Source organism: Equus przewalskii, chromosome 7 (genome assembly GCF_037783145.1).
Source record: "Equus przewalskii isolate Varuska chromosome 7, EquPr2, whole genome shotgun sequence".
NCBI lineage: Eukaryota > Metazoa > Chordata > Mammalia > Perissodactyla > Equidae > Equus > Equus przewalskii.
This window is the reverse complement of record NC_091837.1, coordinates 73189098-73214176: the sequence shown is the minus strand read 5'-3', so window position 1 is coordinate 73214176 and position 25079 is coordinate 73189098. Positions and strand designations below refer to the sequence as shown.

Genomic DNA, 25079 nt, shown 5'->3' with positions numbered 1-25079 from the left:
GCCCTGCCGCAACTATGTTGTATTAGTCGCAGCTGTCAAGTACAAGGCCTTCTTCTGCCTAGGCAAGATGTGGTCACTTGGCCCAGACTGGGCCAATCATTTTACTCCATCCACATGCCCACAGTGCTTGGTCCAAGTAAGGGCACATTCCTCAATGTAGGTCACAGAGCGTTTCCATGGGTTGCATTAACTGGAGCTGGTGCAAGGCCACAAGGGTATAACCCACCGCTAGCTGCAGACGTATTCCAGTCTTCTTGGAACAGCTAACCTGAGGGAGCGCTTTTCGTACTGGTGTCCCTGGTTTGTCTATGTGCTTTCTAATGTTATTGATATTTGATTACGTGAACCAAGAAATTTACCATTATTTTCAAATTCAGTTTTGATCCCTAGAAACTGGAAGAGACCCCATTAGACTGCTAGAAGCCTTAGAGTTCAAGTCTAATCTCTTTGGACATTCTTGAAGGTTGGTCTAGGAGAGCTCAAGGTCACTTCCAATGTGTTCCGTTTTATCACTCTTTAAATCTCATGTTTTGAGGATCAGAGTTTACTTTGCTATTTTTTCACTTTCATATTTTGGGTGATAAAATGATTTTGTGTAATTCTGCACTAAGATTCAGTATTTGTCAATAGCAAATGGAGTAAATCTGAAAGACGTTTAAAAAGTGTGGAATGAGTATTCTGTGCCATGAGAACTTTCATAGATCCAAAGTTCAAAAGTAGCTGGCAAGTAGGTATCATTTTCCAACTTTTACAGAGAAAGAAACTGATGTTCAGGGGCTCTATTTTTAATGGCTTAAACTCTGAGTTCCATCTGTGTTCAAAGCAGTTACCTGAAATAGTCTAATTTGCTCCTTTATCTAGTATTAACATTAAAATATAAGCCAGAGAAAGAGAAAAATTATGTAACTGGGGCATTCTGCATATCCATAGATACACATATTTGTAATTCATATTTGTAGCATAGTCTTAGCTACTGTTCTTTAAATAACATTTGTCTACATATAATTCCATATCTCTATAAAAATACATTTATAAAAAAGATTAACATAAGATGTTCTACTATATGAGAAAACTTGAGATGATTGCCAAACACTTTTGTTTTTCTTCTAGATCTGATTTCATTATGACTTGAAGAAAAATGTTAATTAATAATTAGTTTTCCTCAACATGTGAAAATTAACATTCCCTCAGTGTTTGATGTACCTCCATAGGTGAAAAATAGAGTTGAGGGCAAGGAACAGATCGAAAATACCCATTTCAAGAAGAAGAATAGATCAATAAAGAATAAGAATATATATCATTATGTATAATAGTAATAATAAAGAACAATAATATTGACTGCGACTTTTCTCAGAACTCAGACCTTCTGAGAAAAATATTCTGATACACTTAAAATCTTGAAATGCAATTATAGGCAAAGAAGCTGCAGAAATCGAATTGGCTCTTTTTGGGTTATCTAAACACATAATTTTGGAATCTAATATATCCTTCGGAATCAAAAGAGTAATTAAGAAACCATTCACCTACAAGAAATGTTAGCAAGAAAACTCTGAATCCGGATAGTTATAAAGTTTTATTTTAGGAAATATTCAGCGATAAAGTATATCCAATTTTAAATGAGAGTTGCAAATAGGCAGTGAAGCTATTTCACTTTAATTTAGTAAACACTTACCTTCTTGAAACTGAAGCAAAAACTCCAAGACGTAAATTTCCAAAAAGCTCAATTTATAGTTTACTGTGAAGCCAATTAATTTTACAAAATGATACAATTATTAAAAAAAAATTTTTTAAGTAAAAGAAAATTATGTAAAATGAGAAGACTCATTTTGGTCCATTTCTCCTCCCCCTGCCTTAGATAAGAGTATGTGTCCAAGAAAATGTATCTACCTGAGACATAAAGATGATACGAATAATACTGATAGTTTTGTGGAATAATCCATCTGAATGTATAGGTTTGGAAAGCAGTACCTTAGCAATCAAAATATCTTTGCATGATAAGGAAAACTTTCCAGTCATATGATTTTGATAGTTTCTTAAAGCACCTGACATAGTTTACTCTTATGAAATTTTAATTTTACTTAGAGAAGTCTAGTACACATCTGTTATTTTTGCCACCCAACATTCATTTCTCCTTCCTCTAATAATGATCTATACTACCATCCTCTCCCCTATTTTCATCCCAGGGGCTTCAAGACAATTGACACCACCCCTGGGCTTCAGAGAAGGAGAGGGGTACAAGATTAAGAAAATAGCAAATTCTAATCACTTGATTACAGTGATTGGTTCGGGGATGGACCATGATCCACATCTGGCCAACCAGGGCCAGGGAGAGTCAATTCTGGAACTCTCGTTTGCGTTATCCAGGAAGCAGTTTTCTCTCATTGGAGCCCCCAGCTACAACCTGAGAATGAAGATGTGTCTGAAGCTAGTCCACCCTACATTGTTCAGGTACAGGAGCCAAAAGAGTTTGTTTTTAAATATTTAAGTTAGGAATTTGAATTGGATTTTCTATAGAGTGCAGCAGACAGAGTTTTTATACATTGTATGAGAACAGAAATCAATTGCGGAACTTGTTAAAATTACAGATTCTCAGATCCCACCCCAGACCCATTGAGTCAGTATCTCTAGAAAAGGGGCCTGGGATTTGGTATTTTAACAAGAGTTCCAGGTGGATTTTATAATCACTAAAGTTTGAGAAACACTGTCTTAAGGAATTCTGTCAGACTGGCAGTTGAATATTATTCAATTTGGCGATAAAACACGTATTTTAGAGCTGACGGAGTGAGTTCAAATTCCAGCTTTTCACGGACTAACTAGGTGACTTACGGCAAGGTATATAGTTACCCTCGTTTCATTTTCCTTGTCAATAAACTAGCAATAATAGTGTTTCACACATCAGTGTTTTGTATATTAAATTAGAAAATGTATGCAAGGTTCTTAACACAGCATGTTGCTCATAATGAGAATTTCATTTTATTAATGTTTATTATATTATTGACTTTATTATCAGAGTAAGGCAAACTCTTGGGAAAACAGTTGAAATTCAGGACACTTGAGTCACACTTTCACATAGTCTATGGAACCTATGGAAAGTTCATCAGATAGAGTTGAATAATGGGCTATACCCAACCTGGATGAATATATTAATTGTACTATTTTTATCAAACATTTGGTTCTTATCTTTATATGGTACTTTATTTTTCACAGTTCATGCAACAACAAATTTAAATTTATTCATTCATTCAATAAATCCATCCATCCATCCATTCATTCATTCATTCAATCAGTTAGCCAGTCAGTGAGTTTGGCCTCCACGTGCAAGGTCATATTGAAAAGGCCAAAAATTTAGTCTGAAAGGAATCACTTTCATAGCTTTGGGCCCAAGGAGAGTCCCAATTTGGCACAAGAGAATCCATAGGAAGAAGAAATATTGTTATTTGCTGTAAAGTCCGGCCTAGAGGTCTTCTCTCACCTGTTATTTTCCTCTAACAGGAAACTCCTTTATTTTTTTCCTATTACTGGCCATCCTTTCTAAGTCTGCTCATATGGTTGCTCCTTCTCAACCCAATATCTATATTCTGGACTCTCTCAGGGTCAAATTTAGGCCCAACACTCTCTCTCCATCATGTACATTCTTATGACTTCAGATGCCATCTATATGCTGGCAACTTCTAAATTTATGTCTCTAGACCAGATCTTTCTTATGTGTTCCAGATTCAAATATTCAACTACGTTTTGATATCTCTGCTTGCATATCACAGAGGTTCTTTAAAAATTACACTTTTTTTCTTCCTATACATACCCATGCCCAAAACTGTTTCATGTTACTACCAGCTTAAAGGCTGCTCAAGCCAGAAACCCATCCCCATCTAATCCATCAGCAAATATGTTTGATTCTACTTCTAAAACACATATCAAATCCACCTACTTCATTTCCATTTCTTAATCACCATTGAATCAATCATCATACATTTCCGGCAGCTTTTTTCCATTTTGGCTACTTAGAATTCATTCTCTACACAATAGCCAGACTGATTTTTTAACACACACACATAACTGATATACTATTTTTCTAAGTTAAAATTAATAAAATTTCTATTCACTTTAAATCTTGATGCCCTATGGCTTCATAAGCATTAACTCAATGGTTTCAGTGCCTCAGGGGTAATGAAGATATGCTAATATAATACACACATAGTGACAATTTTCACGTTATGACATAAGGAGTATCTTTGCCTTACCTGAGAAAGAGAGCAGAAAGTTTCTATTGGACAAGACATGGTACATCAGGGGCAGGGGTGTGCAAAGAGAAATGGAAGTATTAAGAGGTCATACCTGAGGATCCTGACACCCCTCTGTAGGGTAAAACCCTGGGACAATGAGGCAAGGGATAATAGAAATCCTACCAGATAGGGAGGGAACACCAAACCAGAGGACCCTTGTCCATTGTGGCTTATAGAATTCTTGGAAAGGAACATCTTAGAAGGTTACAGAGGAAAATCGTGGCTTGATGTGTTTGGTGGAGAGAGTACTGGTGGTAAGACCTACATAGGACAAGTAAGGAGTCCAGTTATTCCAGCATGCTGTCAGTGGGGCATATGGGAGATATCTTAGTTAAGAGTCGTTGAGTCTGCCATAGGATTATGATGGGCAGGGGGAGGGAACTCTCAAATAGAGGTTGCATAGTGAATAGCCTAGTTAAGGGCTAGGTGGCAAACAAGGTTGAGACTCAGAGATTTAATAGTACCAGAAAGAGTTCAGATTGGGCTAAGTCATCGAGGGAAATTATGTAATCCTATTGTGCTGAGAGAAAAGATCTTCAGTGTCTCCAGGTGCAAACCTTGGCCGCAAAGGCCAGTAGAATTCCCAGTGATGAGATGGAATAAGGGCAAATTCATTGGAAGCAGTGAGGATCCATATTTGATCAAGTACACCTTGAGAACATACATGCTTCCCCAGAAGCCATCTTGAAAAGAACTGGTAATGGTAGGGGCTTTGCAAAGAGAAATGCAGACATGGCAGGGAGTTAGAACTTTGAATTTCATGACTTTATCCAAAAAAACAAAGTTAGCGGGGCTGGCCCCCGTGGCCGAGTGGTTAAGTCCGTGCACTCCGCTGCAGGCGGCCCAGTGTTTCGTTGGTTTGAATCCTGGGCACGGACATGACACTGCTCATCAAACCACGCTGAGGCAGCATCTCACATGCTACAACTAGAAGGACCCACAACGAAGAATATACAACTATGTACTGGGGGGCTTTGGGGAGAAAAAGGAAAAAATAAAATCTATTAAAAAAAAAAAGTTAGCTAAACAAGTTTCTGTCAGCTAAACAGAAAGAGGTTACTTTAAATGAAAAAAAAAAAACCAACAGACTCGTTTCACTGACAAGATTGAGATTTATCTCACTACCAAACAAGGATTAGGAATCACGAGCAAGATAAGAGCAGAAACAGACAATAAGGAGGCTATATGATTTTGCACATCTGAGATAGTGTGTACAATTCTTTTTAATCTTGGTACACACATATTATATCTTAACTCTCTTCTTCTTTGTGCCCCTAAATGGCTCCCATTTCCTTTGGAATCTAAACTCAGTAGTATGTGTTGCAAGAAGCAGCATGATCTGGCCCAACTCTAATACCCTAATGTCTTCATTCCACTCTTCCCTCTTGTTCCATGAAGTGCAATGGCAGTAACCATCTGTCCACTACTTGGATAAGCCAAGTTATTTCCCAATCTGAGCCTTTGCTCAGCTTTTTCCTCCTTCTGGAATGTTCTATGTTCCCAATATTCACTTACATGACCCCTTTGTATCCTGTGCTTTCTGTTTAAATGTTATCCCCATGAAGAGGTCTTTCCTATGTAAAATAAGTATACCCATTCCACATAAGTAATTGTTAATAATCTCTAAAGATATAATATTTCTATGCCACAACCTTAGTTTATAGCACTCATTACAATTATAATTGTTGTACCAATCTGTTCTTTGTTTGTCTCTACAAGTAAATTATAAACTCCATGAGGGCAGAGATCATATTCATATTGATCACTATTGTTTTTCAAATATCAGCTCAGTCATTGGTACATAGTTAATATTCAACAAATATTTGTGAATGAAAGAATAAATCTTCAATATTCAATGGTTCTTTGTTACTAACAGAATTGAATTAAATATCTTAGATCACTATTCATAACTTCTATTGACTTTGTAAATGTACTTCCTTTTTCCCACAAACTGTATACTCCATAAGAAAACCACTTGAAATATTTATTAGCTCCAATTTTGTCCTGTAAATCCTTACCTTGTATCTTTTTGCTTATATAACATCTTTTACCCAAATAGTCCCTTTCCATCTCTAAAGATTTTAGTTTTATGTATTATTTAAAGCTCTACCCACATACCACCTTCCCCATGAGGTGTCTATAAACCTTAGTTCAATGCTCAGTATTTTGATGGAATTTGTGTTTATCTGTCTAAAGGTACTTAACTGTCTCATTTGAACTGGAGTCACATATATATATATATATATATATATATATATATATATATATATATATACGTAGATGGGTGCACACATTTTTCTTTTCTGTTAATGTATAAATGTATAAGATATACAGATTTATCCTTTGGTTTATTAGTACCCTTAACATTATACCTTATATGTGAATAAAAGGCACTAAACAAATACTGGTTGTATATGCTAAGAAAAAGAAAAAATATTTTGTAATAATATCATCCTTTTGAAAAACGTTTTTGGATAGCTACATGCATGCTACAAATTATACCTCTAAGTTAGAGCCACAACCAAACCACAAATTTGCTAAATTTCCATCTGTATTTTTTAAGATGTATGAAAAGGTTCACAAATGTCAAGGGGAAAGATGGAGTGCAGAGACAGAAAGAACAGAAGGAGTATTCATTAGGCTTCTGCCAAGTACTAGAAATAGTACTAGGGGCTTTACATACATTGTCTAAGTTAAATTTAAGCCTACAATTTACATATGAAGTAAATGTTATAGTTAATTTTTTGAAATATTCTATTTAGGGAAGAAATAGGAATGATTTATGACAAATAAGGAGTCACATCTAAAAAGTTTAAATGCTACCATTGTCAAGAGAATTCCACACTAAAGAACAATTTTTGCTTGAATAAAAAGAAAAAAGTGGCTGGGGTAATCTACAACTTATTCAAAGAAGAGTATAAGAACTGAACCCTTAAGAAATATTAAGAAGGTGAAAAATTATTCTACTAAAGGGTATTTTGTCAAACTTCCATAAAAAGTCAGAATAGATATTAGCAAAGACAGGGAAATTAAAGGACTGTCATTAATTTATAAAGAAGAATGCTAATTAAAACCTGAAAGGAATCTGGGAAAAATTACTTCTGTTATTTATTTCAAAAAATCTTTTGAACTGCTAATGAGAACATTTGGATTATCTCAGGAATAATTGCCTTAGTATTTATTGTATCAAATTATGAGTTTCTAAAGTTAAGGAGAAGGAGAGAGATTTGTCACAAATGAAAAGAAGAAGAACATAGCAGTATGGAAATAAGAAATTGCTAAATAGAAAATAGGTTAAGCTTAGACTTAGGTAAATAGAAAGTAGGGTAAAATCTAGGTGATTTAAAAAAATAGGTAGGATTCAACAATTACAGTGGCATCTGGAAAGCCTTATAGTCCATCCCGATTTCCCACTATTATATTTATGGACTCAGAAAAAATATACGAGAAGAAGGAGGAGAAGGAGGAGAAGACATTGTTACTGAAAAGCAGGATCTCTCTGCAGAATCCAGACAGTTGTAGTTTTTTCCACTAACTAGAAGGCCGATAAAACTTTAAGAAAGCACAATAGTGCCTCACAATCCTCGCCATATTGCTAGTGAACTTATATGCAAAATGATCTCCATAAGTGTAAAGTTAACACCAACCAAAAATCCACGTAGGTATCCCTGGCTGCTTGAAAAAGCATTAGGCACACGGCAGTGTTCTATTCCTCCCTCTAATCTCTCTCCACTACATTCTCTTGTGGACCACAAACTGTCAGAACAGAACTTAGCAGAAAGGGTAAGAGAGGAACTAATGAGGTTGGGTACATTTCTCATCTTACAGCACTACAGGGAGAGGTAGAGAAGAGAAGAGGTCAGGCATCTGTTTATTTTAGAGATTTGCTTTCTTTCATATGCTCCAGTTGGCAATCAGAGAGCAAGGAAGAGGAAAGGGAAGCCACTCTGTCAATTCAGCAGATACACTAGATGAAAACCAATAAGACAGTGGGAACTTCGCAGGATAACTGACTATCTAGCTGTGTCTCAGGAAAAACTGCAGAACACAAGGGGTGGTAAATGAGGCCTCGAACAATTCAAATGCACAGAGAGTTGAGGCACATTGATCTGAATAGATATTCCTTCATTTCAGAGTAAATGCTTAGATTAAAGATACTTAAATCTAAGATAAAGACAAGAATAGGCTAAAGTAATCAGGCATACCAGGCTTGTAGGATGACTTCTTTATAAAACCGGAGGAGGTTGTTTCATAGAAAATTGGGATTTTTCAAATTATAAAGAAGTATCAACTCTGTGAAACAGAATTAGAATGTAATGAAGAGAGAACAGGATGGGATAAAAAGACGACATGATGAAATGAAGAAGGAGATGAGTAAGAAAAGGAAAAATTACAAAGAAACTAAAAACACAATTGCAGAATTAAAACCATTACTGGAGGCAGTAAAAGACAGAATTAACTTTACAAAAATAGAAGCAGTAATGTGAACACAACTGAGAGGATGCAAATGACGTTTAGAGAAAAGAGTAATCCATGAATAAAAATGAGGAAGTGAAAAGATAGGACGGAGATCAAGAAGTATTTTTTTTTTTTAAAGATTTTATTTTTTTCCTTTTTCTCCCCAAAGCCCCCTGGTACATAGTTGTATATTCTTCGTTGTGGGTCCTTCTAGTTGTTGCATGTGGGACGCTGCCTCAGCGTGGTTTGATGAGCGGTGCCATGTCCGCACCCAGGATTCGAACCAACGAAACACAGGGCCGCCTGCAGCGGAGCACGTGAACTTAACCACTCGGCCACAGGGCCAGCCCCACAAGAAGTATTTTTAAGAATTGAAATTTTTAATTTCAAAAATTTAAAAATTTAAAAATTTAAAAGAATTAAAATTTTTAAGAATTATAGGGGGCCAGTCCAGCGGTGTAGCAGTTAAGTTCACGTGCTCTGCTGCGGTGGCCTGGGGTTTGCCAATTCAGATCCCAGGCACAGACCTACACACTGCTCGTCCAGCCGTGCTGTGGCAGGCGTCCCACATGTAAATTAGAGGAATATGAGCAGAGATGTTAGCTCAGGGCTAATCTTCCTCAAAAAAAAAAAAAAAAAGAATAGGTATACCTTTAATACATATCAAGTTGTTGGAACAAACGAGGAATCAATGAATTGAAGAAACTTTTCATAAAAGAGACCATGTCGACCTTTGTGGATTCAAGCTCTGGGTAGACCTCTGACTTCCCACTTTCTTTTAGACCTATTAAATTCCCTATATGCATATTAACAGAATTTGGTATCTGTCTTCATTATAGCATCATAGGGTATTTTAAGATAAAAAGTATTTCATTCTTCGACTACTCCAAAATCCTTCCCATAGAAATATTTGCAGTGGAGAGAGTAGTTAGTTTATCCCTTGGCCTTCCCTCTAAGTCAGACACCAGTAATCCATTTTATTTTTCTTCAAAAAACCAGTTTTCCCTGGAGATAATCATCTCTGATGGTCTTCTATGATTGCACAACATTTTTTTGGAAGATACGATTACATAAATTGAATATGATTGTGTAATATGTGTGAGATAAAATAGACTGTGGAAAATACGTTGCTTCTATTTCTTGCCTATCAATTTCCTTTAACATTTTGGTGTTAATATACTTTTATTTCAGGAGTCACAGAATAAATATCAGCATTTATAGAAGATGGCTCTGGAATACCCTTATTTGGAGATTTTTAAAAACTGTGGTAAAATATATATAACAAAACTAAACATTTTAACCATTTTTAAGTGTAGAGTACAGATCAGTAGCATGAAGTTCATTCACGTTCTTGTGCTACCATCACCACCATTCATCTGCAGAACTTTTTTCATCTCCCAAAACTGAAACTCTGTACCTATTAAGCAATGACTCTGCATTCCCGTATCTTCCCTGCCCCTGGCAATCGCCATTCTTCTTTCTGTCTCTATGAATTTGACTACTCTAAGTACCTCTTACACGTGGAATCATACGCTATTTGTTCATTTGTGATGACCTTACTTCACTTAGCCTAATGTCCCCAAAGTTCATCCACGTTATAGCATGTGTCAGAATGTCCCTACTTTTTAAGGTTGAATAATATTCCCTTGCATGTATATACCACATTTAGTTTACTCATTCATCTATCGATGAATGCTTGTATTGCTTTCATCTTTTGGTTGTTGTGAATAACACTGCTGTGAACATGAATGTCCAGATATCTGTTCAGGTCCCCGCTTTCAATTCTTTTGGGGTTATGCCCAGAATTGGATTTGCTGGATCATATGGTAATCAATGTTTAATTTTTTTAGGAACCATAATGCTAGTTTCCAGAGTGGCTGTACTAGTTACATACCCACTAGCAACGCACAGTGGTTTCAGTTTCTCTAGATCCTTGGCAATCTTAAACACAACTTTTTTCTCTAGATAGCATGATTTGAGTTGAAGAAGATGGAAGAGCCAGATGACCTTTAAAGGCCCATCTGTCTTGTCATCTGTGATGCATTGCTTTCAAAAAATGACTTACTGAGTAGTTCTCTGCTTACCCCAAAAAGTTAATAAAACTTTTATTAATTCACGACTTTCTCTTAAAGAGTAGATTACATGGCCAACGTAATATTTCAATACTCATAGCAATATATTGTTTTCCTCATATGTGTCCCCATGTTCTGCTGTCAATATTGTATGGGTGAAATATCCAGAGGATAGAGAGAGTATTACATATTGTTGTTGGTGTGTTGAAATGGCAACAAAGATAGAAGGATCTTGTCTTGAGTTAATGCCCCTAAAATAGATCTTCACATGAAGATTTGTGTAAAAGTGATATATTGTGAAGTGCTCCTGGGAGAAACCATTAGAAGAATGGAGGAAGATGGAAAGAGATAGAAGGTAAGCCAAACGAGGGTACAATATCTAGGGTGAAATATTGTGGGCGTAGCCTCTCTCCATGGAGAATCACTTTGATTCAGTCCTGCAGGGGACGTCCAGAGGTAAGTTAGGTTACACCTCAGAGTTGTCTCAATCAGAGGCAAAAAGTTTGGAGTACTTATCAGCTATTGGTAAGGTCTGACAGGCATTTCCAGCTCTCCTGTGCATGCAGCCTGAGGTAGCCCTCCAACAAAAAGACGTGAGTATTGGCTGTTGGGATTGAAAGCATACTGGGCATGTGCATAAAAATGGTATAAGGATCCTAGGGGATGCAGCAGAGCACCAACAGCCTTTACCACAAATGTCAAAAAAGGCAAATTGGGGGCTGGCTCCTTGGCTAAGTGGTTGAGTTCAGCAAGCTCTGCTTCAGCAGTTTGGGTTTGGTTCCTGGGTGTGGACCTAGACCATTCAGCAGCAGCCATGCTGTGGCAGCAACCCACATACAAAGCAGAAGAAGACTGGCACAGATGTTAGCTCAGGGTTAATCTTCCTCAGCAAAAAAAAAAAAAAAAGGCAATGTATATCCTGAGGATAAGAATACACAGGTAGGGATTAGGGTTGGGGGCATTCAGTGTCAACCATTAAATATAAATATAGACAAAGAAACAATTTTGTATCAAAACTTTATTTATTAAACAAAAAATGCACCATTGGAATAACATTTCTATAAAAAATGAATATCAGACTGTTCTACAGTGATTACAAAACCCCTTTTTCCTCGTGTAGTAGTATACAAGATCGTGTGTAGAAACAGTCATTGTTTTAAACTGTAAGCAAGTTTCCTTTCTCATAGAACAAGATTTACACTTAAATATTGCAATCACTAGTCTAATTTGGTTAACAATGCTAGAGTCTGACAATTTAAAGAAACTCTTTGTAGGCTCAAAATGCCTTTTTTTTAAGGCGTTTTGTAGCAACAAAAAATTTCTTTCTCCACTAAGGCTAGTTAAAGCTGTAGTATACCCATTTCTACCAAATAAACCTACCACTAGCACACTAACAATTTTTTTGAATTGCAAAGCCCTTTGAGAGAATAAGTAGCATTGATCTGCAAAATGCTGTCAGAATATTTTAGGTTTGGTGTCACCTTGTTTTAATGACCCTGGAAAGGGAGAAGGCGGTAATGAGGAAGCTTCAGTGGAGGCTTTGCCTGAATGTATCCTCATACTCAGGAACGGACAATTCGTTTCCAAGGTGGTCCCTCTGAGATATGGAACACTGCAGCTTTAACAGCCGTATCTAGATTCCCAACCAGATCTCCCTTTTTCTCATAAATTATCCAAAAAGAAGCCACTCTAAATAATAAATTAAATATTACTTATAAAAAGTACACCCCGTACCCACCCACCCATCCCCCAAACAAGCTGACAATTCACAAAGTTCCGAATTGTCAGGTTTACCCTACAATAATAAAAAACAGCATTTCTCCTCCTCCCCAACATTCCTTTCTTGCATCTGAAAATACACTTTCAGCACACAGTGAGATCCTTCGGCCCATGTGTCTGTGTTTATGACATCTTGTAGAATTTTGCTGTTGCTCTCCAACCAACACAAAATTATAGGGTGACAATGCACAAAGACTCTCTTACTGAGAGCAGGAGAAGAAATCCTTCGGAGAGTGCGACTAGAAGTCTGCCAAGTGAACGTTATCCATTGGTGGCAATGGAGAGCCCAGAAGTAATATTCGTTTGCTGATACGGACGTGGCATTTGGTCTCCTCTATTACCTCACTGACCAGGAAATACTCGGGCATTTCTTTTCAGAATCAGTACCTTTTAGAAGCAGGTATTTGGATAGCAAAGTATATGGAGGTATGGGAGTGCATATTTTTCAATGGAATGGAATATCATAAAAAAGATCTATGATTTTCCAAAGTATCCAATTTAATTTAAAACATTGGAATCAAGTGAAAAGCTTTTCTATATAATATTACATTGATTTCTGAAAGTCACTAGAGAAATATGACATTATGAGTAAAAGTTTGCTTTGAAAGTGACTAAAGAAAGAGAGATTGTAAATTTGAAATCTGGATGCATCTGCTGCTCCAAAATGCTGTGGGCTCTGCATTGCGTTAACAACAGGCTAGGATACTAACCTCTGGCCTCAAGGTGGTCTGTGGTTGCATGAAGTAAACTGGTTGAGGGAGGGAAAGCAACCTTGCTCCACATCTATTTTAAAATTCAGATGATTTCGTTTTCTTTAATCACACCTAAAACTAGGGAATTCTATTTTTTTCTCTCTCATGGACTAGAAATGGACATTCTAAAATCACAAGAAGGCTGAGTCTGGGACACAATTTTATCTAAAATGGTAAGGTGATCTCTTCAGAGGTGAACTTTTTTTGGTAGGAATTACAGTCCAGCTACAATATATGAGACATTCTATTAAATTTGGAGAAGAACAAATGAGGTTACTTTAAACAAAGTCCACAGACAGATGTATCGAAAGGGTGGATAAGAATGAGAAACCATCTTCAATCACACACCATGAAGGCTTCCATAAAGACCTGTACCTAGAGATGCTTTTCGGAATAGCCAATGAGTGCTAGACTTCACAGTTTCCAAATATTGTCTGGAACGACAAACTCATGCTGGACCCCTCTCCTTTTGCAGCTCTTACCAAAGGCAGAGGACTGAACATACATGTCATTTTGAACAACCCTTATTTGAAGAGAATAATATTCTATCTAACCCCTGACAGGAAGCCTTAATAAATTCACCTCTTATATCCCTGGCTTGATGTGCTTTTTTTTTCTTTCAGATTTTTCAATTGAGTGTGTATTTTATAATACCCAAATGTAAAGTTCCATTATTTAAATATTTTAGAAGCTTATAGCTCTTCTACAAAGAGGTAGCCATGACTGATTTCTTATTGGATGTGAATCACTAAGAAATATTTCACTTTGGGCTAGAGCATCCTCCAAATATGCTGTGTGCATTTTGAGCTATCTGCATTATGGTGACTTTAAAAAATGCAGAAATTTCTAGAGAAAAGAAAATAGCTGTCTTATCAGTATGAAATACCAAAGAGAAACACCAAACTTTTCAAGAGGAGGCTCTTGCCTGACAGTTCAGCACAGTGCAGGAGAGGCCTGGGCATGCTCTGCCAAGTTTTATTTTCTTCTCTTTCAGGGAGAAATGAGTCCTGGTGGCAGAGCTGCTGGTTGGCTGTCAAGCATGGCGCTCTGGGTTCAGAGAGATTTATGAGCTTAAAGAGCCCTGTATGTCAGGAACTAGACTCAGAATAGGAACAGAATAGAGGCTATCTTGCAGTATTCACAGATTGTTTCCTGTCAAGAGATCAGGAGACTGGGAAATTAAAAAGTCGCCTGAAAACCTGGGCAGGCAGTTGTGCACATATGTGACTATCCAAGAGAATGGGGAGTAGAGTTGTGGTAAAGTCATTGCATACTAAAACCATTGCGTAAATTGTACAAGAGTCTCTTGAGAGAATTTCAAGAGCATGTAGCAGAAATATCTCTCTCACTGAACACAAATAATGTATATTTTCATGTATTTTTAAAAATTTTATTTCCTAAGGTCATTGACTTTGACTAGAGTCATCTAGAATTTTGTGAAAATGCTAGTTCTTTTGGGGCTGGCCCAGTGGTGTAGCAGTTAAGTGCACACGTTCCGCTTCAGCAGCCTGGCGTTCACCGGTTCGGATCCCGGGTGTGGACATGGCACCACTTGGCAAGCCATGGTGTGGTAGGCATCCCACATATAAAGCAGAGGAAGATGGGCATGGATATTAGCTCAGGGCCAGCCTTCCTCACCAAAAAGAGGAGGATTGGCAGATGTTATTAGCTAGGGCTAATCTTCCTCAAAAAAAAGAAAAGCTAGTTCTCTTGATTGTCAGCTATAGTCTACAGATTGAAGAAGTGACTCAATCTCTGAAATCTGAGATTTGCAGCCCATTCCAAACTGACTAGTCAGGATGACTTCTTTGGATGTCAAATGCCTTCAGAGAATATTCCTTGTTTGTGAGTACTAGAAAGAAGAAGTCATTCTAGGACCTCAAGAAGGTAAGGCTAGCCTAATAAACATTTTCTTTCCTGAACTAATGGATTATTTTTGTAAGATTCAGTATTATGTTAGGAAATGCCTTGCTCCAGGTCAGTGGAGGGTTGTCTGCCTAAGTGCCCAGATGTTTTACAAGGGCAATCTCCCCATAGAATAACATCACATGTCTCCTCAGAAGGACTTCAGGAAAATCTTAGTAAATTGAACAAGCACTCTTGTTGAAGGAATAATTTCACAAATGGACCGGACTTTCTAATGAACCATTTGAACAAGCCCTCTCTTTGACATCAGATTTCCTTCCCGACATAAAACTGTAAAAAAATAATCTGAATTATTACTTCTGTTACAGTGCCATTTTGCTCAAAATATTTCATTCAGGGATTCATATATAATTACCCACCTAATAAAAGGAGCTATTAGGTTGTAAAGATCCTATCCCTTCCATGCTCTTTTAAAATTATGACCTACTCAAGCTTGAAATCAAAGGCAGAGCTGAAAGGAATAATTCAGCTGAACCTCTCTTATTGGATTTTCAAGTTGCCTGACTGATAAATATGCAAACTAGCTCCCTTTTGGCGATTCAGCTGCATAAACAGGGATTAACTCCAAATGTAGCTGAACATTTAGAAACTAAAAGGATGCACACAAAATGTTCTTAATTTTACCTAGTTCCAAGCTGTAGATAAACATGGCAATAGAAGTTTAAAATTCTAGCTCACAATGAAGATGCAGCTTTGAGAAATATCCACTGGATTTACGATGTGTCAGAAGCATCAAGAGGTGCCTTCCTCTCTGACTCTGGGCAAGCAATGGTGTAGAAATTTCTTTTGACAATAGGGCTTGGTGGTTGCCACTTACCAGTACTGCTCTGAGTCAGTGAGGACCCTGTTGGTGGAAGTGACATCACTCAAGAGAAGGTACTGTCTGAAACTGCCTTCCATTTTCCTTCCCTTCCTCAGGGCCTGTTCTCAGGGAGCCTGCCATTTATGCAGAGGGTTACAGGGATGTTGATCAAGAGGCCATGTGATGTATGGAGCTGGCCAGCTCACCCAAGGATGGCTGCCAAGGAGAACTCAGGGAGGGCTTGGGGGAGGGAGGAGCTCTTCCAGCCAGACTCCTGAGGAAGACGGCCTTGGTGAATCTTTGAAATGTCATCACAGTGTGGTATGGCACAAAAGCCACCCAAATTGAAAAGTGTCCTGTTACAAGCTTAAGCACATAAATACAGTGTGTCTGAAAAGATTGCATATTGTATCCTCATTTAGGAAATGGACTGCTGCTGGCAGGATGCCACTGGTTGCAGATTTTTATGTTTCTGTTCTCCAGACATAAATGTTAACCAAGGGTGGATTTATAAATACTTGCTAAAACGGATGAATTTTACAGCCACTTGCTAATATCCACCACTTGTGCAAGATGAATGACTAAGTTACAAAACAAGCATTTGCTGCCTTTTGTTTGTTTACTTATTTACTTTTTGTGCTGTCAGGAAAACATCCAATCCTTTGGTGCTATGTAGTGAGAGAATTCTCGTGGGTGCTTTGTACTTTAAAGTTGAAAACAAAATAGTGAGCTTGCACTGACTTGCCATGGCATGGTACAGGCTTAAATAATGCACTTGCATTTTGTAAGACTAGTCCCACACATAACAAAAACGAGAGACTGCAATGAAGGAAAACATAAGCATTAGTTATGACAGTGTGGTCACTGCAGCGGCAAAGACCCAGGACTATTCTAGCAGCTTCAGCTTTGACATTGCAGTGAAGATGTATCTTTGCTTTCATTTAGGGACCCCATAGTCACTGTTTGTAAATTCCTGATGCCTATGAAAGAAGGGATGCTTATTCCTTCCGAACTGCTTCAGGATCTTCATAACTGAGTGGTCCTTAAGGGTGACCTGTACACTGGTTAGAGTTCTTGGACACAGGTGTGCTGTTTATGGGTAATTAGGATGCTGCAAAGTTCCAAGAAAATTCACTTCATCAATTGAACAATAAGTGTTAAAAGGCCGAGCCTGTGATGGCATTAAGTTGTTTCATTAGCCCTTCCAAACTTGCCATTTGTTCACTCAGATCATCCTGTTCGTACACCTACAGAGAGAATGAGAGCAAAGAGTTAGTACAGGTGAATATCAATACATCCCTTTGATGAAGGCAGGGGCCGTGTCTAGTTGGTTCACTCTATTCTCAAGCATGACACAGTGGCCCATAGCCAGGGGCTGTGCCCAGAATATAATCACTGAATGAAGATGCTGGTAGTAAAAGAGGTAGTGATGAATGACTGCATACTATTTTGCTACCTTCATCCTTGTGATGAGGAAAAGACTTTAGAGTCAAACAAATCTCGTTTCAAATCAAATTCTACCAATCACTAGCTGCATGGTCTTGGACAAGTTAGTGAACTTCTCTCACATATAGTTCTCAGCTACAAAATGATGAGGAGGAAATCTATTTCATAGGCTATTCTGAGCATCCTGTGACATGTTTGGTGCCTATCACAGTGTCCAGCACACAGTGCATATTCAATATGTTAGTTCCTTTTTCTTTTCATAGGTCACCCACTAGAAAATAAACAGAATTTACACCACCAGGTCTCTCGTCTTTGTGATGCAACATAGGCACATTTTTGTATCAAAATGGAAGCTTGATGGGCTTTGCTTTGACCAATAACAGTTCTGAGGATTATGACTTTAGTTTGTGTGTAGAAAGAAAATTCTCACCACAAACCAGAATTGCCTCTAAGCCTAGTGGTAAAGGTAACCTTACGGCACAATTTGACCGATAGATAAAATGAAGAGGTTGAACTGCAGAAGTCTTGGTGAACATACTCTCTCTAACTCACTCACTGTGAGCACTAGAATCGTGTCATTAGTAATACTGGCTTATTAGTCATCACACATTCCCTTCACTAGCCTAGGCCATTTTGATTCAGTAGGTCTAAGGAGGGTTAGAATCTTTCTGTCTTCTTTTAAAGCTTCACATGTAATTTTGATGGTCAGTCAATGGGAAGAAGGAAATCTTCCTTCTTCAAGAGGAAGAGCGCTGAGACTGTGCCATTGATTTGAATCCCAGTTCTTTTAATACAGCTGGTTTTTTTGAGTCTGTTTCCTTATTTGTCAATAAGAATAGCAAGCTTGCCTCATTGGGTAGTTGGGAGGATTCAACAAATCAGTGTTGGTGAGTAGCAAGTGCTCAAAAATGTCAGTTTCTTTTTTCCTTTCTCAACATACCCTTTGTCTTGGCTAATGTAGACCTGCCCTACTTGATTATTCTTGCATAGCCCAGGCACTTGATTAAGTTATTGCATCAATGAGGACTGAGTCATGATTTCTAGCTCTGTGTAGGCCAGGAAGCGTTTCTCAGTACCAAGATCAGAATGTATATCTAATCTTGCCAAATAAATACCCTTGATCCCAAGAAAACACTGGTGGAAATTACATGGGAGGATAGGCAAAACTCACTCCAACCACTAAAGAAACAGCTCAAAATGCATGGTACTAAATGTGTTGGAAATTGTACCTTCTTATAGGAATCTCAGTTTGCCAATGAATGACTTGGTTATATACTATGTAATCTTCAGAGCTTAGCAGGGACTGAAAAGTAGCCAATTTGGCTCAAAAGACTGGCGTATACATGAGGAGGGAGGTTGAAATGAGGTGACTAGTTGGTAACTCTTTTCCAAAAATGTTGTCTCAGTTGACTGGGTTGTGTTTCTTTAAGTATCTAGATCTCATTGTCCAATACAGCAACCACTAGGCACAGGTAAGCTATTGGATTTTTGAAATGTGGCTAGTCTGAAGTGTGACATGTTGTACATATAACATACACACAAGATTCTGAACATTTAGTACAAAAGAATGTAAAATATCCTATTGACAATTTTTTATATTTATCAATTATTGAAATGATAATATTTTGAAAATATTGGGTTAGATAAAAGGTATTATTAAAAGTAATCTCACCTATTTATTTTTACATTTTTTAATGTGGCTCCTAGATAATTTAAAATTACACATATGGTTCACGTTATATAGTTCTATAGGACAGGGTTGATCTAGATTATTTGCCACATTTCTGTATTTCTCTTAATATTTATTTCTTACTGCTCTTAATATTATATCTTTGTCACTCTTTAAAATCAACTTTAAATGCAAAAATGGGCTGCCTACCATGATTCTTTATGAGATGAGACAATAGTATAAATTTAGGGGTTTGATCTGATTTAAGATATGGCCAACAACCATGAGATTACACAAATATTGCAGTTAACAGCTACATTCTGACAAAGCAGTGCATTAGATTCTTATAAATTTGAATATTTTTTAAGTATCCAAAAATTACATTACTTATATAACATACTTCTGCCAAACATTCACACACATACATGTATATCCAGACTCCTTGGTTTCCATGTAGTTAAAATATTTTATTGGTTGTCATACTGAAAACTATCAAGTCAAGACAAAATTATCTTTCATTCAAATGAGATGATTCTGATCTGTTTTTTATTTTTTCTCCTTCCACTCTGATTTTTCAAGGTAACTGATATGTTAATTTCTTGGCCTTCTTTTAAATGTTTTCTCTTGAATTATATTCAGAAAGACCTAGAGTTTTCTAAACCTCTGCCTTTAGGCAACATCTGTTTAAATCTCTTTTACAGTGCATTTCTCAAATGCTTGCTCTGTCAAAATTTAGATTTTTTTTGTCTCTTTTATCTGATCACTTTTTAACTTCTTCCCTTAGTAATCTTTTTTCTCTCATTAAATAATTGAACCTCTTATTTTCTAAATATGTCAGTTCCTTCTCTTTTTTTCTTCTTAAATTCCTTCCTTCATTTCTCTTTATTTGGTGTGTTCATCTTCCCAATTCTATGTTTCCAGGCTATTTTAAGATTTTAGAGTGACATGTATGATAACTTCATATAACCCCTCAGAGTAGAGCACTTTGTTATTGTTTTTTTCATTTTAAAGAATAATTTTATAGTCTTATTTCCAAGGTATTTCATCCCATTGAAAGGAAATGCATGTATATACACACACATATATAGATATATATCATATATTATATATGTATGTATAGTCACATATTCTGTAGTCATCAGCTTGTATTTCTAAGACTGCCTTTAAGTACAGCATTAGCCACTGCTTCACCTGACAGGGCATGAATTTCAAGGATGCTCTTACATTGGCTGGATCCTCTGTTGGTTTGTGGCCCTCCTCGGACACTTCAGGGGCTGTTGGCACAGATACAGGAAGCAAAGGAGATCTTGCCTTTCCAGCCAACCCAAGAGAGGCTGTTTTAACATGAGTCTTGGGAAGAGCAGGCCCTGAAATAGAAAACACAGAGTGATGAAAGTAATGTATAAAACATTCTGAGGCACAATTTCTCAAGCGTGTAAGCCAACTCCAGTGGGTTGGCATTGATTTTAGGTTATTGTTCATTCTCTAGTATAGAAATGAATTCTGACACAATTGAATGGGCTCATTTTATTTCTGCTGAATGGAAGACAAATTCTGATTAGGCCTCTCCAGATGACTCTCCACCAGTCATATGTAATTTCAAGAGGATTCCAAATCAGGCTGTGAAAGGTTGCCTGGGAGCTCTGGCCTGTTCATCGCACCCATAAAGTGTCAAGTGGGCTCATTTGGGGCCAGTCTCAGCTTTGGGCCAGAAAGCCCTGTGCTAATCCACCTAAGTAAGCTCTAAATTGTGTAACAGCACCAAGGAATATTTGTGCAGTTAAAAGAGATGGTCACTCTGGTCTACAGATGAGTATTAGTATCACAGTAAAAAAAAAAATCCTTCATGGTGAATCTGATAGAATCTCATTACTAATTCTATTTTGAAAAAAAAGATATTATTCTGTCCTGATCAATATAGTTTCTTTCAATAAAATACATTCTAATGCTCATGAAAATCATCTGAAGAAGTGTTGAGCTTCTACTAAGATGACACTTCAGTCTGCTATAAACGATGGCTACCTGTTCTTTTTGGGTGTGATTTTGCCTTATAAATCCTGCTTAGCTTATAGCAATAATATAACTTTGTCCCTATAGCCTAAAATAAAAATTTCATAAAGGCTTATCGGATCAGCTAGTATAGCTCACATACCTAAGGATTTTTGGCATTCTTAGCATCGTAACCAAGACCTCAGCATAGAAGGTGTTGAAGGAAGCTGTGGAAAGAAGTTTGCTTCAGTTCCCTTCTATCATCAGTGACAATATTTGAGTTCTAATGATCCCAATAGTGTACTATATACTTTTTTGTGGAAAAAAGTTGTTTTGATCAGACTTTGGAAAAATGATTCTAATTAATAAAACTCAAAGGTTGTTCTACAATAGGAGAAATAAGGAGCATTTGCTTATTGGGAAAGAAATAATTCAGACAATCTAGTAGGCCAGAAATTGCCATATGCTAGGAGAGATAAATGATAAATCCCAAAAAAAGCACCTTTCCTCATACCATGGCCTAGCATGTAATTCCTTCATATTTATATCCTTTCACTCTTTTCTTAAACTTCAAGCATCAAAAGTCTGCAGTTGGAATGATTTATCACTAGAAGCAGATCTTAAGTTTTTGGTAGCTCAGATGAGAAGAGATCTAGAGACAAGAGAAATGTGAATCATTTTCTTAAGAAAGGAAATGATGTTTATGGAGTGCCGACTAAGCTCCAGACCTGTGCTAAGCACTTTAGTTCATTTTAAGTGAAATAACGTAGTGGGGAAGAATTTGGGATTTTTCAGCCCAATTTGCATTCAGATCCTGGTAAGCTCAACTGCATACTAGTTGCGTAATTGCTTGGTCAACTAACTTAACTTCCCTTGCTATTTCTTCATCTGTAAAATGGGAATGCTAATTTGTGAGGATTACATATGATTATGTGTTCAAAATGGCTGATACGTGTAACTTATTCAAAAAGAGCTAGCTATTATTAATATTTAGTTGTCAAAAGAATTCTGCTAAGTGTCTTATTTCTAGATAACATATGAGGATGCGAAAGTGGAGAGATGTTAAGTAACTTACCCAGGTTCACACGTTTTTAAAGGGGTAGGTGGGGTGAGGATTTGCACCAAGATCTATCTAACTCCACTCAGTAAATTAAGGTTTTATCATTCATATGTTGATCCAGTCCATCCAATTTTAATGAACTTTTTGAAGAAGCAATGTAAAAGAACATGAAATCTAGTTCAAAGACAATAAGTAACTTGAGGGTAGAAATTATTTACCATATTATAGTTTCTCATAGTTGAATTAAATTTTAATTTAAAGGGAAAAACAAAACTCTAATGAACTCCAGCATTGACTTAACCTACTTTTGTTACAATGTTATTTAAATATATACAAACATAAAATTTGGCATAACTTTTATAAACCTGTAGTTTATGCTATAAAGCCAAAGTTAAATGTTTAAAATTAAATAGCAAAGTCCTATACAAATAGTATAATTTGAATTAACATCACTAATTTAATGTGATGAATAGGGCTGTTGGGCTAAAGCAAAAAAGCCATATAAATTTGGTACTGACTGCTATGTTACAAGTCATTTGGGGTTTGTTGTGTATGCTTAGTTTTCACTGCCAATTTTCTCTGGTTGAAAAATAGACAAACCTTCATTCTTCCAGAGAATGTACTACCAGCTGCTCTTCATTGGATATGAACAAACCATTTGTCTATTAAGTCTACCTCTATCCTTCTCTTTTTACCCTCTAACTGTTTATGCAGTGTTCTTGGAGTCAGCTGAGCTGTAAACCCCAATACAAGGGCAGGCACTAAACACCCTGGCAGAGTGATGCTATGAAATGGCCTTCTAGATGCTCCAACACTTGTAATTCACAATAATATTGTGGATGATTACTTAAGTGAAAGCACAAAGGTTAAAGAGGAATTTTCATACAGTACTGGTGAACCTTGAGAATGTATCTATTGAACTCTTACTTTGAGTTGCATTTTCCGAATTATGTTTATATTCTCTTCTAGAATCTTCACAGTGTTCTGCTTAAATATGAGCTTAGCTTTATTGCCACGGAGAGTAGCCCAGTCCGTGAGCCATCTCTTCCTTCACTATGTTTAGCAGAGCAGCTGCATTTTAACAATTACCGCTTCCTGTACGTACCTTTTATTTTTATTTATTTTTTGCTACAATTTTTGCTTTGGTTTCCTTGATGATGAAATGTTATTTTATTTATTTTTAAGTTTTTAAATTTTTCAGCAAACTAAAATATTTCTGAAAAATTTACAATTTAACCCTTAACCAAACACATGCAGTGTGTGTCTAACACATATTACAAATCAATCTACTTTAACATAGATATCTACAAAGAGAATGACACAAGAAAAAGTAAATGGCATGGATATAGCTTGTGATGTAGGAAATTCAAACAGGCCTGTGCCTGTTTTATACTAGGAAGCATATAAGAACAAAGATTCTTTTAGAATTTACCAGACTGTTCTATATAATTCTTTCATATTTATTTGACTAGTTTTTCTTTCAGTTTTGCAAGTAAAAAAATTATAGTTCTCACTATAAAAATATATTTTGATGGTGTATTTTCTGCCCAGGATCCTAAAGCACAGGGCAGATCTGCAGCGTATTATACTGCATCCGAAACACTTGTATTATTACAATAAGATGAAGGAATGTCTAAAGAGTACTATAACCCAAACTAATTAGAAAGATCCTTGGGGATCTCATCAAGAAATTGAAGAAGACACAAAGAAATGCAAAGATATTCCATGCTCTTGGATTGGAAGAATTAACACAGTCAACATGTTCATACTTCCTAAAGCAATCTATAGATTCAATGCAATCCATATCAAAGTTCCAACAACATTTTTTACAGAAATAGAAGAAAGAATCCTAAAATTTATATGGAACAACAAAAGACCCCAAATAGCCAAAGGAATCTTGAGAAAAAAGAACAAAGCTGGAGGCCTCACACTCCCTGATTTCAAAATATACTACAAAGCCATAGTAACCAAAACAGCATGGTACTGGCACAAAAATAGGCACACAAATCAATGGAACAGAATCAAGAGCCCAAAAATAAACCCACACATATATGACAGCTAATTTTTGACAAAGGAGCCAAGAGCATACAATGGAGAAAGGAGAGTCTCTTCAATAAACAGTGTTGTGAAAACTGGAAGGACACACGTAAAAGAATGAAAGTAAACCATTATCTCACACCATGCAAAAAAATCAACTCAAAATGGATTAAAGACTTGAATGTAAGACCTGAAAATTCTAGAAGAAAACATAAGCAGCATATTCTTTGACATCGGTCTTAGAAGCATATTTTCAAGTACTATGTCTGACTGGGCAAGGGAAACAAAAGAAAAAATTAAAAAATGGGACTACATCAAACTAAAAAGCTTCTGCACAGCAAAGGAAACCATCAACAAAATGAAAAGACAACCTAACAATTGGGAGAAGATATTTGAAAACCATATATTGCATAAGGGGTTAATATCAAAAATATACAAAGAACTCATATGTTTCAACAACAAACAAACCAACAACCTAATTAAAAAATGGGCAAAAGATCTGAACAGAGATTTCTCCAAAGAAGATATACGGATGGCCAACAGCAACATGAAAAGATGTTCAACATAATTAGCTATCAGGGAAATGCAAATGAAAACTACAATGAGATATCACCTCACTCCGGTCTGGATGGCTATTATTAAGACAGGAAACAAGTGTTGGAGAGCATATGGGGAGAAGGAACCCTTGTACACTGCTGATGGGAGTGTAAACTGGTGCAGCTCCTATGGAAAACAGTATGGAGTTTCCTCAGAAAATTAAGAATAGGTCTACCACATGATCCAGCTATCCTACTGCTGGGTATTTA

The 25079-nt window shown here is 36.7% G+C and overlaps 1 protein-coding gene across 1 annotated transcript in view; it reads right to left on the bottom strand.

Annotated features, from left to right (window-relative positions):
* Positions 1 to 14732: 14732 nt before the first annotated feature.
* DCC (DCC netrin 1 receptor) overlaps positions 14733 to 25079 on the bottom strand; it is a 1088896-nt gene continuing 1078549 nt past the window's right edge. The window contains exons 28-29 of the mRNA XM_070627604.1: positions 20412 to 20554; positions 14733 to 17319 (exon numbers count right to left, since the gene is read on the bottom strand). Of these exons, the coding sequence (XP_070483705.1) occupies positions 17230 to 17319; positions 20412 to 20554 (233 nt within the window). The 3' untranslated portion in view covers positions 14733 to 17229. The remainder of the gene's footprint in view (positions 17320 to 20411; positions 20555 to 25079) is intronic.